The sequence below is a fragment of the Lycorma delicatula genome, chromosome 9 (genome assembly GCF_047948215.1).
Source record: "Lycorma delicatula isolate Av1 chromosome 9, ASM4794821v1, whole genome shotgun sequence".
Classification (NCBI taxonomy): Eukaryota; Metazoa; Arthropoda; class Insecta; order Hemiptera; family Fulgoridae; genus Lycorma; species Lycorma delicatula.
In genome coordinates this window covers 106,267,012-106,284,797 of record NC_134463.1, presented here as the reverse complement: position 1 = coordinate 106,284,797, position 17,786 = coordinate 106,267,012, and the positions used below count along the sequence as shown (strand labels likewise).

The 17,786-nt window shown below is 28.7% G+C and overlaps 1 protein-coding gene across 3 annotated transcripts in view; it reads left to right on the top strand.

Annotated features, from left to right (window-relative positions):
• Positions 1–17,786, top strand: part of LOC142329793 (aminopeptidase N-like) — a 124,630-nt gene that overhangs the window by 92,494 nt on the left and 14,350 nt on the right. For all 3 annotated transcript variants that reach the window (XM_075374595.1, XM_075374596.1, XM_075374594.1), the window contains exons 5-11: positions 313–624; positions 843–1,026; positions 2,855–3,011; positions 3,843–4,108; positions 10,736–10,934; positions 13,385–13,662; positions 16,359–16,558. In XM_075374595.1, the coding sequence (XP_075230710.1) occupies positions 313–624; positions 843–1,026; positions 2,855–3,011; positions 3,843–4,108; positions 10,736–10,934; positions 13,385–13,662; positions 16,359–16,558 (1,596 nt within the window). The remainder of the gene's footprint in view (positions 1–312; positions 625–842; positions 1,027–2,854; positions 3,012–3,842; positions 4,109–10,735; positions 10,935–13,384; positions 13,663–16,358; positions 16,559–17,786) is intronic.

Genomic DNA, 17,786 nt, shown 5'->3' with positions numbered 1-17,786 from the left:
CAGTGCTTATGATATAGCTATAACTGTAATATTTTTTACCACCGATTTTTTTAAACCTTCTATAGTCACATAGAAGTGTGAAAAAATTTCCCATATAGTAGTAAAAAAATTCTAGCTCTATAACTTCAGTTCTACCATTATTACCATTATTTTTATATAATTAGTTCACGTAATAGAACTATCTGTGTAGTGGTAGCTTTTCTCTTTGAGACACAAATCATTTTTGAACATTCTTTTGCTTTTTTTATATGTAAAACATATTTAATGTTTTCTGCTTTTATATTTTTAAATATTGCAATTTTTATGTTACAGTGAAGGGATGGAAGGCTGGGTATGGGATAAATATGAAGATACCGTTCCTATGTCAACATACTTAGTAGCTTTTATGGTGAGTGAATTTGAGTACAAAGTGGCTGATAAGACTGATAATAATGTTACATTCCGTATATGGGCAAGAAAAGATGCTCTTGATCAAGTAGAATTCGCTAGAAAGAGTGGACCGAAATTCCTTGAATATTATGAAAAATATTTTGACGTTAAATATCCACTTCCTAAACAAGATATGGTTGCTATACCTGATTTTAGTGCTGGTGCTATGGAAAATTGGGGTCTTATTACATACAGGTTTGTTATGTTTATTGTATCTATGTAGTATCTATATTTAAGTTTTTTAATCTTATTACTTTTAATGCAATTTTAAAATTAACTTGAAAAGAATATCAATAAGTTATTTTATTTTCAATGTAATGCAGGACAAATCTTGCGGTCAATAGGTTTTTGAAAATTTGAATTCTGATTAATAACTTAGTTTTTAATTAACAGGAATCATATTTTCTTTACAGAGAAACTGCATTGCTTTTTGATGAAAAAACCTCTTCAGCTGCCAGTAAACAAAGTATTGCATCTATAATTGCTCATGAATTAGCGCATCAGTGGTTTGGTAATTTAGTTACTATGAAATGGTGGACAGATTTGTGGTTAAATGAAGGTTTTGCCACATATGTCGCTGGTTTAGGAGTTCACCATGTGAGTATAGTATTTTTTAAAATTACTTAATATTAATGACAACTGCCGTAAAAACAAGTTTATGATTAAATTTTCTGTTGTTATTGTCTTGGATATAATCCTTGAAAAAAAATTTCCTGTCAAGAAAGATTATTTGGATATTTACAGTAATTTTTTTCTCAAGTGATTGATATTGGTTGTGTGACTGATCATTTGTTACTATTTATTTTGCCATGTGAAAATGCTGATTTTGAAAGTATTAGGCCCCTTGGAGTCTCATAGCTTTGTGCTTCTAATCTATGAGAGTGGTTTGGAAAGTTACCTCTGTTTGGTTATAAATAAAAAACCTGTATAGATTAAAATATTTTATTATACAAATTAAAACTACAATTTTTAACTATTTTACGTAGTCATTTAAATTCAAGCATTTGTCACAGCTGGTACTAATTGCTACTAATTTATAAAGACTAATAGACTAATTATAAATATATTTATAATTTATTATAAATGTATTTATAATACATTATAAATGTATTTATAATACATTATATTTATTTTAAATACATTATTATATAATACAGTAGTAGTAGTATTCTGTATTAATAATACTGTAGTAGTATTATATAATACATTATATGATGTATTATAAATGTATAACGTATTTATAAATACTATTAGACTAATTTATAAATACTAGCAAAAATAATTTATAAAATTCAGCCATCTGAATACCTAGCCAACCTTTCATGCCATTTTGAAGTTTGTTATTGTCATCGAAGTACTGCAACGCGAGCCATTTTATGCAAATCTACTGTGAAACTTGAAGAAACTTAGGCGAGCCATTCAGAACAAACGTCATGGTATGCTGTCATCTGGTATTGTTTTTTTACATGACAATGCTCGTCCTCACAGAGCTTGAAGAAGTCAAGAACTTCTGAATCAATTTCAATGGGACATTTTTGATCTTCCGCCTTACAGGCCAGACTTGGTACTGAGTGATTTTCATCTTGTCTCTTAGATGAAGAAATTGGTTACATCACAGCTTTTCAGTGATGACGATGACGAACTTCAAAATGCTGTGAAAGGTTGGCTAGATACCCTGGCGGCTGAATTTTATGAAGAAGATATTTGTGAATTAGTGAAACACTATGACAAATGCTTCAATTTAAATTGCAATTATGTTAAAAAATAGTTAAAAGCTGTAGTTTTAAGTTGTGTATAATAAATCATTTTTATCTATGCAGGTATTTTATTTACAGCCAAACAGATGTTACTTTCTGAACCGTCCTTGTATACATATTAGACAAGGCTAGATATTTACTTTTGTGTTATCATTTGAACCACACAAATTATGGTATTACCTTGGGCAAATGTGGTAAGTTGGAAACTTACCACACTAACTAGTTATAATCACCATATTTTAATTTTTATCATACTAAAACTCTGATCTCTACAAAGGTGATGTTTCATTATTTCTGTGCAGGTTGATAGTTTGATCAGCTTTATAGTTTAATTGAGATGATTGCTCTGATTAGTTGATCATTCCTTCTGTCCACCTTAACCTTAACACTTCTTCCAGTACATATACCACAGATACTGGGTTAGCTGCAATATTTATTCTATTTACCAACCTGGGGATGCAATAATTGGTAAAGTAGCTACTTATTTGGTGATTAAATTAATATAAAGCCCAATTGTTCACGATCAGTTGATCACTATAAGGTTTGTCTGATAGCTATGGACTAGTGAGCTCATCACAGCAAAGCCACTTTTGAATAAACAATCAACAGTAAGTTACCAGTATGGATAATTTATACTGTAAATTTTTATTTTCTGTTAATTTGTTCAGGTATTTCCAGAATGGAACTCATTGAACTCTGTTGCTGTCGATAATATGCTGGTTGTATTCTCTCTTGATTCATTAAAATCATCACATCCTGTATCTGTTACTATTGGAAATCCCAATGAAATTGCTCAGATATTTGACACAATATCATATAAGAAAGGTGAGTTAAAAGATTTTAGACAGATTTTCATTTTCAATATTAATTTTTTTTGTGGCCTTTACTGTATTTGAAATTAAGTAATGTGATAATATTGTTTCTTAGAAAAGAAGCTTATTGTGGTTTTTAAAAAAAAAAAATTTGGCTGTTGTTTTATAATTTTTTTAAAACAGTAAGAAATTTTTTACTCAGTTAGTATGTTCCTGCTTCTATAGCAAGATATGAAATTTATCTTATTAGCAGTGACTACTATTAGCAAATATTGGTTTTAAACTTTTGGCCCGGCTTCATCCAAATTTTAGTCAAGATTAATTCAGAACATTCATTGTAGGTTTGAGATATAATGGAGATACTTAACATAGTTACATTGCTACTATCTGGAAAAAATTAACAAGTCTGAAATGGCTAGTGTCATGAACTTGTGTAATTGAACTTGTCAACTTCATGAACTTGTCTAAAGTCTTCTAATTTTTAGGGATTGAAAATTCTGAAAATTACTGAAGAGATACTGATCAGCAATTTAAAGATAATAATAATACGTTTAATATGTTGTTTTTTACAAAGTTGCATCAAGAAAAGTGGCGGTGCGATAACAAACAAGAACTGATATTTGTACTACTTAAAAATGCAACATCATTGAATGCCTACACAGTTTGGAGCAAACAAAAAGAAAATTAGAGATTCTAAAATGGCTACTTTTTATGACAATATTAAGTAGATTAAGTTATTATATCATTAAGATTCTTTTACTTTACTAAATTTCACCAATTTCCTACTCAATCAGTTTCATTAATGCTAAAATTGACATGGTTGTGTATTCTGTTGTTTTTATAGGTTCATACTTATTAAGAATGATGAATTTATTTTTGGGAGAGGATGTTTTCAGAAGTGGAGTAACTACTTATTTAATTGCTCATAAGTATTCCAATGCAGAACAAAATGACTTATGGGCTTCTCTGACTGGTGCAGCTCATAAATCAGGAACTTTAGACCAACATATGACCGTTAAAGAAATAATGGATACTTGGACTCTACAAACTGGATATCCTGTTGTTACAGTAACTAGAGATTATGGAAAGGGATCTGCTAAAATTGAACAGGTAAAATTTGTATTATAAAAATGATGATCATCCTAAATATATTTTATCGGATTGTAATAAAAAAATAGATAGAATCATGCTGTAATTCTGACTGATTTCTATGGAAATAAAGAAAATGAAACATAATTATAATTAGTCTTGCACATAACTATCTGCGATAAAGTTCCCAGTGTTTTCTGACCTCAGTGATACAAATCTCAAATACAGTAAAATTAAATACGTCCAGAAATTCTGTATTCATTTAAAACATACTGTATTCTAACACAGTATGAAGTGTATAAATGCCCTAACACACATAATACCACTGTATTATTCTGTAGTCACTGAAAGAAATGTTTACAGATAATACATAAATAAAATTAATATTACAATATAAATGTTGAATATATAGAATGTACAAGGGTAGAAAGTTAATGGGGATGTAGGGATGTCATGAGGATGTATGTAAGAAAATAAAAAAATATTTATTAGTCCATATTAATATGTTAATTATTTAAATATAAAGACATGAAATAATGTTGTTAAGGTAAATTCATTAAATGTAAAAAATTATTACAAAATAATTCAAAAATTCAGAATTCAAAAACTGGTATTGAAAATTATTTAAGTACATACTAACATATATGTTTAACAGGGTGCATATAAATTCCATTTGTGTTTTTTTTAATTACTATTTAAAAATGCATTAAAAGAATATTATTGTTTCTGTAAAAGAAAATTTTTTAATTGTGTTTTAAATGAATTGGCGAGAAGACTTTTCAAATGTTTTGTCAATTTATTAAAAATGACAGCAGAAGCAAAATAAGGCCCTTTTTTGTGCTGAAGGTATTTTTTGTGTTATACAAAACAAGTGGATATTGTTATCTTTTAGGAATGATAATGTTGATTCAGTTATGTGATCAATTTCTCCATTCAGTAATCTGACATTATTGAAATGTTTTTTAAGTAATGTTACAGTCATGTTTAAATAATTTGTATACTTAAACTTGATGATTTTAAACTACCATAGTAACTGGTATTCCTCTGTGAGCTGTCTGTTATTTCTGTTCAGTTGGATTTTGGAAGTAAAAAGAAAGAAGGTTGTTAGCTAATGATCCATTCTTTAACAGCTCTCTTGCTATTAATAACTTATAAGTGATGTTGAATTCCAATAGTAATTTATTTTGGATGGAATATAATAACCATGGAATATAAATATATTCCATGGTTAAATTTTCAATCACTATTTCTTGTTTTAATTTAGCTCGATTACTAGACACCATTTTATAGTCCATTGATCAAAAATAATTGTAATAAACAAAACACATATTTGCAAGTTTATTTGGGGGAATATAGTTTGGAGTTGGTGGTACTCAATTTATCTTCTACTGATAATTGGATCTATTTATTACTTTTCAGCCCATCCTCCTGTCTATATTGCTGAGAGTCTGACATTAAACATGTAGTTACGTCAACTAGACTTTTTCATAGAAAAATTACAGTTTTTGTAATTCAATGAAAATACATTCTCTTACCACATAAAATTTTGTTTTCTAAAGTCTTAACCCATTTTGTTTTTTTAATTAATACACTTTTTAAATCTACTTTTTGGTTTTCCATACCTTTGTAGCACATAAATATTTTAATTATAACAATTTTTTCATACTAAATTTATTTTTTTAAATGAATGATTCACCATGTAAGCTCAAACATGTGGGTAGAAATATGAAGTAGAACGTTTACTATCATATAAAAACTACCATTGCTGACCAGTTCTGTAACTCAGGATCTTCCAGATAAAAAGCTGAGATGCTAACACTCTAGCATTTTTCTTTTGGTTCTAACAGATTCTTATACACGTTCTTTCATTGATAAATTACTTAATTTACTATTATAAATCCTGATGTTAAGTTTTTTGTAAGAATTAACCCTTTGAATGTCAGGATAACAATCTATCATTACCCACAATTAGTGCTACCGATCTATCCATACTGTCTTTAGTCTTGTTTAATTTATTAAAATCCCGGCTAGATTGTGCTAGAGTGTTTTATATTGGTTCTTGGTATTGTACATTGGTATATTAGTATTATTGGTATTGTATATTGGTTCTATATGTTTCATTCTACATGTATATTGATAGTATTGGGTTTTAGATTGCCGTTTTAACAAATTATCAATATTCAAAGTCACATTACCGTTCATTTCTGAAAGTCACATTCTGCATTGCAAGTAACCTAATACTTGTTTATGCTCACTTATTTTGTAATACACAACCTTACTTTTGTTTAGTAATTGTTTCCATATACTTTTTATTTAATTTTAGGGTTTGATTTTTGTTTGTTATTGTTCATTTTTGTATATTTTTTCTGAAGTGGAGCCAACACTGGGCCCAAGTGGAAGACTTACTGACGATGATATTTGCAAGTATTTTTGACAAGTACAGTGATAGTGAATATACAAGTTACACAAATAGCGGTTCTGAAAGTAAACAAAGTAGCTACACGTAGTGATTGTGTTTGTACAAGGTGTAACAGGGGTTTGCATGGAGAATGCTTTCCCAAACATAAATGCTCAGCAGTGCAGAAAACCAGGACAAAAATTGTCATGTACTCTCAAATTTACATTTATCATAATGTTATAAATAATAATTCATATTTCTTATATGATTTTATTTAATAATTTATGTAGATCTTATGATCTGAGTGAGTATGAGTTTTCTTCAATTTAAGTATAGTGTAAGTGGCTGAGTCGGGACGCTTCTGATGAACCATTTGGGACTCAAGGTGTGCAAGGTGGGCATGCTGGATGGGGGGGGGGGGCATGTGTGGGGTGCATATCTGGACCCTGAGTAGATGTAGGGATGGGAAGGGTAGCCCTTCAGGGGAGGGACATCATGGCATCCAGAAGCGGAGGTCGGGATGTTCTGATGAACCTGAAGGGATCCTGATGGGAAGCCAGGACATACATTGGAGATAGGGAGGGCTAGTAGACGCCACATCACTTGGAGGCAACCGAAGCAATGTCTTTTAAGCAGTTACTGGTTGCCCGTGAGTGGTTAAAAAAGGTACAAAAAAAAGTATAGTGTTAGGAATATGGAAACAAAAATAAACTTCAAATACTTTTTTTTATTTAAAAAAAAATTAATTTTTGTAATATGAACATTTTAAATTGAAAAATATGACATTTTCTAAACATCATATTCTACTTCATTTTCTGGGTAAGTGGTATTTTTTCAAATTTATAAATTGAAAACAGCATGATATGCAATGATTTCAATAACACCACCTCTGCATGCCAGAATAAAAACGTTTGACAGTTTCAGCACAACCCACTCCAAAATGACTGACAGCGAAAGGGTTAAAAAAAAAGTAGAAGACAATTTACACATACACTAAAACTTAAATTAAAATGCTTATTTCTCTAGCTCAGTATACTATTTTTACCATAACAAATAGTTTATTGAAAAGAAATTTAATAAATCAGTAATATACTACAGTGAGATCCAAAAGTTGCGCACATCAAAATTAAAGTGTCTATAAATAATAGTGTAGATGAAAAAGTTCTATTCTAATAGCACCATGGGTATTAGCAACACAAACCTAGATGCCATTGTAATGTGTATTGATCACACAAACGTTTGCAATAATGCTTTGTTTATTGCTTGGTAAACGTGTCATTTTCTCCCAAGAGCAGTGAGTTTTCATTGTTGAACATTATTTCTCCATTCATTCGTATGCACATGTAGACGAATTTCATGGGAAATATTCGGATGCGGCACTGCCTAACAATTCAACCATAATCAGATTAATCAATCATTTTAGAGAATGCAGATCAGTTGCAAACAAGAAAAGAGTTGAGAGACTGGCCATTTTGACTGATGCTAAACTGGCTGTGGCTAAGAATGTGATGCAGCATTCACCTTCAAAAAGCTTGAGGAGACTATCAGCACACTCAGATTTCATATGGAAGTGCTCAAAGAGTGATGAGGTGGTTACACTTTCATGCATATTATGTTCACAGTGTTCAAAAATTGAAAGAACCAGTTAAAGAAGAGTTCATAAATGCATAACTGAACGCGACAGCCATTGTGAGCATATGTTGTGAAAATAAATAAATAAATCTTTTAATATTATTAATTAATATTTTATTTTTTTATTACTTTAATGTGCACGATTTTTGGTTTTCTGTATTTTTCATATAAGATTTTATGTATAAAAATAGTATTTTTACATAACATTTATTGATATTACAGTTGTTAAAAATATTAAACACAAATATAAAAATAAAATATGATGTTATATTTTATGATATATATTTATGATTAAAGAAATGAATAAAACTGAAAATTAATAACAATGATGTGGGTTTGTAGACCAGATTCTTAACTTGTTATATACACTGAGGAATTTAAACTGTATGTTTAGTATTTTCTGCTGTAACAGCCCTGAAATAAACAATATATTTATCATTGTGCCATTCTGTCTTTAAGTGGCAGCTTCTGTCTTTCATCATGAAGGTTCCTATGTTTGAATTGTAGTCAGGCTAGAGATTTTTCACACGTTATAAAATTCATCAGTCATAAGTGGCTGTAATGAGGCAGTTAGCATGTATTTGCTGAAAGGAAATAAAAAAATTACAGTTACCATAATAATTTGGACCTAAATTGTAAGATTGAGCTCTCTGTAATCGTTCAAAACACTTCATGTTATGAGATTCAAGTTATACACTACAATTTGGCTTTTTAATATCAAATTCTCCTGAAGAATTTGATATTAAGAATTTGATTTGCTCTTCATTTTGAAGTTTATTAATGTATCTAATTTTTAAGATTGTTCTATTTCAGATTTCAAAAGCTATTCAAAAAATATTACCTTCCATTCCAAAAAGAATACCATCCCTTTTGCTAGTATTTCATTATCGTATGCACCCTTTTCCGTATAAATATTTTGTAACTTTTTTGCAATTCCTAAATTTGTAAAGTACATTAGCCTGCTGATTTCTTTCTTTTTTTCTAAAAATTGCAGTACCTTGTTCTTAATATATTTTTTTTATTGTGTTTAATTTTCTTGCCTAAATAAATAAAAAATTGGTGATTTTTGCTTTATTAGTATTAAATGATTATTATCTTAACTTTCTACCATATTTAATTTACTTATATTACCTATATTTATTTTCTTATTGTATAAACTCATTATTTTTCTTTTAACATATTCAAATATGACATTTTGTCATTTATTTTTGGAAAAAAAATTAATAGGTAGTAACTATAAATAAATAGTTTATCCATTACTTTGTTCATTAAAAGATAATATTTAGTTTAAGACTGATCAACTGATCATGAGCAAGAAGTTGGAGTTGACACTGATTATCTTTATGATAGATGTTTTGTCAATACAAGAAGTGGTTTAAATACAATATATTACTGTTACTTTTAATCAGATTTATATGCCTACATTACCAATGGATTTCAATCATTTCTGATTCAAAAAGTACTGACAATACTGTTTGGTTTAAAAAAAGAAGAATTTACATTGTATTGCAAAAATGCTGTTTAAACATATTTGCAATACGTAAAGAATCTAGAAAAAATAATTATAAAAATCTCCTAAATTAATAAACTTTTGAATCTAAGGATTCATTATCAGTTATAAAGTACTCGTTATTGTCATTATACATAGAAACTAATAGTTGTAGCGGTTAATTAGATCTAATAGTAGTTACAATATGTTTTAGAACATACCAGTCTAAATAGTTAATGGTGTTGAAAGTTTATCTTTTCATCATAAGTGTATGCATGTGTGTAAATGAAATATTAATCTAAATGTTCATTATTATTTATTTGCAATATTTCTAGATTATCCTCCTATATCTGTATGCTTGTACATAATGAGGCAATCAGAAATGTTTGAAAAATCTTTTGTTTTTTTAATTTATATTACACCTAATAAACTAATAAATAATTTTACAAATATCTGAATTATAATAAAACTACATCAGGAGATAAAACGGTAATGAAAATAGAGAATTCATTACAATAATTTTAAAAAAAAACATGCACTTGTAAAATTAATAGGTTCAATTAATACATTCAAAATCCAGCAAAATTGCTTATGTTTTTGTCCAAATATCTTCTAAAAATTACTGGTGCTGCATTCCTTGGTTTCAAAAATTATTAAATCTTTGGATATAATAAATTATTGATATTTTTCCATCCTACTATTATGATGGGTCTGCGATCTTTTAGTCTAAGTAATTGCCATTCCTATTTAGCAGTTATGTAAGTTTAAGGAAAAATTTCCTTTTTTCTTACTAAAGAGTAATGATTATACCGATCAAATTTAGCCTCACTAATGATAAACAAATTGTACCATGGAAAGTTGAGGTCGGTTGACATGTAGGTAGGGGAGAGACTTTGCATTATATATTTTGGCTAATATACTCCATAAAAAGAACACACAAATTGCAACATGTAAAAACATGCAATAATAAAAGAAAAAAATGTTTAAATATTGCTGGTCACTTCATTACATATGGATATGCAGTAACAAATGTAGTGAATAATCTAGAAACATTAATTTAAAAAAAGAAAGCATTTAGTATATATAGAAGAGAGTGTAAACAGTATTTCTTTTATTATTAATGTTTCAGAGCCGTTATTTAGCTGTTAAATTGAGTGCTCGGGAAGAAGAAAAGTCGTGCTGGTGGATACCAATTAGTTACACTACACAAAAAGAAGTGGATTTCACTGAAACCAAACCTAAATTGTGGCTTAGTTGTAAAGAAAATGGTGAAATTAATGATATTGGGGAAAAAGAAGATTGGATTATTCTTAATATTAATGCAGCAGGTAAAATTTGTTTTATATAGTTTTCCTAATAAGCTTGTTATTAACATGTTTTGTACATTTCATTATTAGTGTTAATAAACAGTAAAAATTACGGTAAATTATTACTCTTAATTAACAGTAATAGCATTACATTGTAATGTAATTACTGAAATTATAATTATAATTCACTGCAAATTGAAACAGTTGTATAGTAACTCATTTTCTCTAACAGAAAGGGTTGTTATTTTGCTGCTTTATATTATCAGATATAGTCTTGGAATAAACTATCAGACTGGGAAAGATATGTACGAATGAAATAAAGTTATTCGTGGCCCCCCAATGAGAATTGATTCTGAGAGTAGTAATGTTACTTTAAGGTCATTCCCTTTAGTAAACAAAGTGAAGGTGCCATTACTAGTAAGGATGAATTTCAGCCTCATCTTGATGATCTTGACATGCTGATAGTAAATTAGGCTCAATATGACGGACAACAAAAAATACTTTTATTATCCTTATCTGGCATATCATGGGATGCTTTTTGCATTAAAGAAGAGCTGTACTGATTTTAGACTGACCAATAACTTTATCTGAGAGTAAGATGTTCATTATACAGCCAATTTGACTGAAGATGACTGTAGAACTCTATATCTGCAGTAGACTTAGCATCTGTTTGGTTCAGTGAAGAAAATAACAACAGGAAACAGCTTCACTCTTTACTTTCCTTAGTAAGTCTGGCATGAGAATTGCCAGGCTTACTCATGCCCAAAATGTTAACATGAGAATGTCTGGGGCCAATTTCAGGAGGGTTATATCTCATATCAGGCTATCTACAATTTTTTTTGGAAGTATTGTGGTCGCGAAAAATTTATTTTTCAGATTTCAATCTGAATTTTATATTCTGATTTTGCAATCTGAATTTCTGTATTTTGACCATCCCTGAATCCATTTTCACTAGTTTCAGTGTGATGTCTGTATGTACATGTGTATGTATGTATCTTGCATAACTCAAAAACGATTAGGTGTAGGATGTTGAAATTTTGGATTTAGGACTGTTGTAACATCTTGTTGTGCATCTCCCTTTTTGATTGCAATCAACTTAACCAAAAGTGTCCAAAAAAGCCCAAAGTCCAAAAAAAATTGGATTTTGGACTTTTCCTTAACTGTAGTAATAAGCCCTCATTGAGAGATTTTAAGTAGTATTTATTTTCATTTATTCCAGGGTTATAGCCAAATGAAATATTTGCATCTTAGAAGGGGAAAGCACATTGATTTGAATCAGACATCATCTACTTTTTTTTTAATTTAAATGTATTGATTTATTAATAATTATTAACCTGTGATTGCAAAAATATTTTTACAATAAATATTTATTCAATAATAGTAATAAAAAAAAAATCGGAACTTATTAGGGAAGTAAAATTTTGTGTACTTTAAAAATTTGTATATGTAATTTAATAGGCATTATTACAAAAGTGTATATGTAATAGATTTGGTGAAATATCTGATTATTTAATATTAATTGAAAATTATAATTTAAAATCGTGCTATTTTTGGATTTTCTAGTTTAATTTCTTTTCACTTTCATTTAATTATTATGGAATTTCTGTTAATTTTATGTACATTAAAGTTAACTACAGAGTGGCTGAAAAATAGACCCTCACAAAAACAACATTTACACTGAGGTTTAAAGCCCGATCTTTAATAAATTGCAAAAAATTCTTATCTTTTAGTTCATTACTTCTCTGATATTGTTGGACAATATTCTTCCTAAGTGGGAGATGATCATTATTTTGTTTATTTGTTTTTGTTGCCAATCATTTAATCGCTCTTTGGTTTAATATAATTCTTCTGATCTTAATTTGTGTACATGTTCTTTAGTTTTCAAATTTTCTCTCTCTTTATATTCATCATCCTCTCTTAATCTTTTTATTCTTTCCTTGGTCTTAACGTTTTCTTCGTACGATGAGCCTCCTGTGAAATCACGACTAATCATTGGTCGATGATTTTATAAATTGGGTTGGATCCTTGAGCTATAATTATTTCAGAGAAATTGAAATTAAGCATAGTTTTTTAAAGGTTAAAAGGTGTTAAAGTACAAGGTTAAAAAAAAGTTACAAAAAGTATAGTATGTAGTATGATTTTAGGTTAAGATCCTTTAGTTAATACTATAATAGAATTATAAAAATATATTAGTAGTATTTTTAAAATTTGAAATTACAACCCTCTGTTCATGGCAAATTTCAGAGAACTTGCATGCCATATTTCACAGATTTATTTGTCTTTGAACAATATGGTTTTAGTTTGTGTCAAACAAGTAGATATGCATCCAGGTAAAAAATAAGTAATGGAAAAGGCTTTGAACAAAACCCTAAAAAAGAATATTATACACCTACTGTGATGCATCATTTTTACTTCTTCTAACTCCTCTTGATAATTTAATTTAAATCATTTATATAAATTTTTCCTTTTAGGTCTTTTCAGAGTAAATTATGATGACACAAACTGGAATAATTTAGCAGCAACACTGAACAGTGAGAATTATACAACAATTGGAACATTAAATAGGGTACAGTTACTGGCTGATTCACTTGAATTTGCTTGGAGTGGTGATTTAGATTATCAACTTGCATTCCAAATATTAAAATATTTAAAATTAGAAAAAGAGTATCTTCCTTGGAAATCTGGACTCAATAATTTAAATAATATTGAAAAGTTGTTACGTAGAACTTCTGTTTATGGAATGTTTAAGGTAAGCTAAATTATTAAAGCAATTATTTAAAATTTTCAGTGAAAATGGTTTGGTTACTGTGTAGCTTTAAACATTGGAATACGGTATAGTTCTTGTTGTACCTCTATATTTAGTTTATTGTGCGAAATACGCTGTACCTGGTTTCATATTGTGTTGACTAATGTAGAGTACAAATTTTTATTTTAAGTTTTAGATTTTGAAATCTACCTTTTACATTAAATAATGTGGCTAATATTGCATAGAATTCAACTTAACAACAAATTTCCTTTTAGATAATAATGATTTGCCTTTTTTTTTTTTTTAATTCTGTAAACATTTTGGGCATTTTCATATTTGGTTTGAATTTATTTAAAATGGTTTTTACTTAACTTCACGAATGTTATCGATTGGTAGTTAGATGGATCAGTGAGATTTATCAATTTTTTACATTTAAATTTATTATAATACTATGTTTTTTTATAATTCACATAGCACAAGAAAGTCCTCAAAATATCTAATGGATATTTCGTCAGAATATGGAGAATATACTGAAATGTCCCCTGTTAAGTCCCATGGTGTGAAAACATCCCTGGGAAATAAAAATATCCCACTCCTGATTATATTCTAGGTATATAAGAGAAGATGTAGATTGTCTGCACAATTTTCTCCTTTGCATCTTAGTTTCCTGTTACATCTTTGTTATCTTCTTAAAATATATCAAATATTCTTATACTCATATAAAAACTTCCTATAGAGCTGCTCACTTACATTGAATTTTATATTTTTACTTTTATTGTTTTTATTTTTTGGCTAGGTATATTAAAGAGGAAAGTATGGTGATCATGTCAAAAATGGTGTATCAGGTTATTTGCAAATCTTTACATTTTAGAGTCCAACTGGTTCATATAGATCAAAAAGATATGTATATATATATATATATATATATGTACATCTGTACAGAGGAATTCTTGAAAAAACCAATCTGATTTTCTTCAGTGGTATTTAATAAAAAACTTTATTGAAGCAAATTTGTTACCTATGATGCATATAAATTATAAATAATTTTAAAAAATTCAAATTCAAATGATCAACCCCCACCTCTAAAACTTTAAATATACGTTTTTTCTTTTATTTTATCTCCCTTTGGGTTAAATATTTTTCAAGAATCTTTGAAAGTTTATACTTCGTATACAGATCTATCAAGAAATGATTACAATTTTTTTATATTGTTGACCCTGGACCTAAAATACAGAAAAGATTTTTGAAAATTATCTTTTTCTTTTTTTTACATTTATTGAAGATAGTGTTAGATTTAGCTAAAACTCTATTTCAGCGAATTTGTCAAGCTAGCCTGTACATGAATATTATTAGAAAAAGTTTCTTAAAATTTTATTTCCCTCAAATATAAATTCTGTTTTTTTGGCTCTCTTTTAATTTTTATTATTTTTAGCCAGGAAAGTAATGTAATACTTTCCCAGTTTTTTATGTATAAATTTATCAAGGAAAATATAACTAAATGTTTCAAATTTTGTTTATAAACCACTTAGCAGTTTTACCATCATTATATTCTGCGCATGAGTAATGATGTTTTCTTCTTTTTCTTATCAGTTGGATTCATCTTAATTTTGTGTATGCCAACAGCATACACAAACTAAACAAAAACTGCAGCATTGTCGGGCAGGTTATAAAAAAAAATCCTGTTATTAAGCATAGTTAATTAGTAATTTATTCAGTTCAACCCAGTTCTTTATTTCTCAGTTCAGTTCAAAATAATACCACAACTGCAAAATAAATACAAATAAGAAGTGAGTGAATTATACAAGTAATATGTATAATATAGTTTTTTATTGCACAAATATACATTGGAACAATATGAACGTCTGAAATATTGGAGAAAAAATAACCCATAAAAGTGGGTAAATCTCTTTCTGAAATATAAATGAACTACGGATAAAGGATGTATATTCATAATGTAAGAAAAGAGGTGAGGCTGTTTTTAGTTAGGAGTGGATTGTTCATAGTTCAGTTAAGATTTTCTAGCATCACATACTTTTAAATGGTTGAGAATTTTCCTAAAAAAAGTCAAGTCTGTTCTGGGTTGGATGAAGAAAAGAAGAAATTGCTAAAAAATGCCCTGAAGCTATCAATTTCAAAAACATTGATCAGTAATAGTATACTGCCACCCTGATTGAAAGTATTCCTTTGGAATTCTGAGAGGATTAGTCATTCACAGTTTGGAGAGGGGCGTAAAATGTTCCTTCCATTGTACTTCTTTGACAAGCAATCCTTTCAAATTGCTTGTTTAGTTTAGTGACCCTTCAGTGGACAGATCATCCCTTTTCTACCAACCCTTTTCTTATTTATGATCAGTTCTTTCCTAGTGGGGTCTGTGGTCTTTGCTAGATACCCACTTGATCCACAGTAAGGTTATAGAATGTGTTTGATTACTTCATTGTAATATTTATGTAATTTGAAGAGGACAGCTCTTTTTATAACGAGAACTACTTTCTTCAGCTTTTATGTATTTGTATAAAGTTGTCAGGCAAAACTGGACTTGCAAATATAAACATTGTAGGAGATTTTCAAGTTTTAAACAGGTAAGTTCACTATCTTACAAAGATTGTTTTTTGATGATACCGTAAATTAAACTGGATTTTTATTATGAAAAGGTTTAACAGATTTTTTTCTGAATTAGTATTCTTTATGTGGTTTTTCAGAAATATGTTCGTAGCCTTCTGTCACCAATGTATAAGAAATTTCATAAGATAACAGATACTCCGCATAATTATGAAGAAGTGAAATTTAAAAGCCTTATAACCTCTTGGGCATGCCGAATGGAAGTTGATGATTGTGTTGAACAAGCATTAACTTTGTTTAAACAGTGGAAAAATGAGAAGAATCCAGATACAACTAACCCGTTAGTATTATAAATTATTTTGTTAATACTAAATTTATTTACTGACATTATTTTAATTTGTTTCAACTCATTTAACAATTTAACAACTCATTAAACAAAAAAATTTAATCATATCATAACTACTGTCATGATTATAAATTCCCTTTTAGTCAATGATATTTTGTTAAAAATAACAAAATATGAAAGTTGTTCCACAATTGACTTTTGATTGAACATGCTGGGAAACAAAACTAGAGAAATGGGTGTTTATAAACTTAATTTATCTAGATTACTTCTCTTTGTAGTTGGCACCCTTGTTCAGGTTCTTTTTGAACACAACTAGTTGTTGCTAATCACTACAATAAGTAGTGATTCTCAGCCAGTTATTAACCTTTTTATGTTTCCTGATTGGTTTTTAAGCCCTAATTAACCAGCCTGACCTTTAATTTTATGAAGGAATTGTAAACTTTCAGAACCAAATCTAACACACTTCTGGAGATGGTAAAAATTCTCCACTTGATTTTTTGAGTAACTGCCTAAAATAAACTGTAGAGTATCGTTCCACAGTTTTGTGCTAAAGAAAAGCAAGCATCCTTCATGAGCATGTGATAAATTCCATGTTTTATCAACAACTGCCTTTCTTATAGTGAATAGAATGGAGAACATACGACCATGTAACAAAATTGTATAGATATGTGGTGGCTGTTCTACATGCTGCACCTAGCTCTATCGACCAATTTTTGTCAACAGCCAGTTAGAAGTCAACTTTGAAATTCAGACAGTCTTGTGCTTAAGTGACCCCACCCATTATTTTGCTAATATATAGGTAACCAAACAAGTAATTAAGATAAAGATTAGTGAAGACACATTTTCTATGGTGAAGCATTGAGGAATGCCAGGAAATAACTTGCCATAGCCAGTGGCTACATAGGAAAACTATTATTCTTAACTAAAAAATTTATATTTTAGTAATAAACAATTTTTTTTCACCTCTTGTGAATGAAACTATTACTACTTATCTATACTACATTTGTCATGTTAATATATTGATTAATGGCATAGATATTATTTTATCCTTAAAGAATGACCTAATCCTTTTGTGTTGTTAGAAATGTTATACATTGCATATTTATTATTTCATAGTTTTTATGAAATGTTAGATGAATAAAATTAATGATTTTTACTTGTCAAGTTAATTTCTCTTCAAATTATTTAAATTAAATATATTTTGCCCTTTTTATTCCAATTT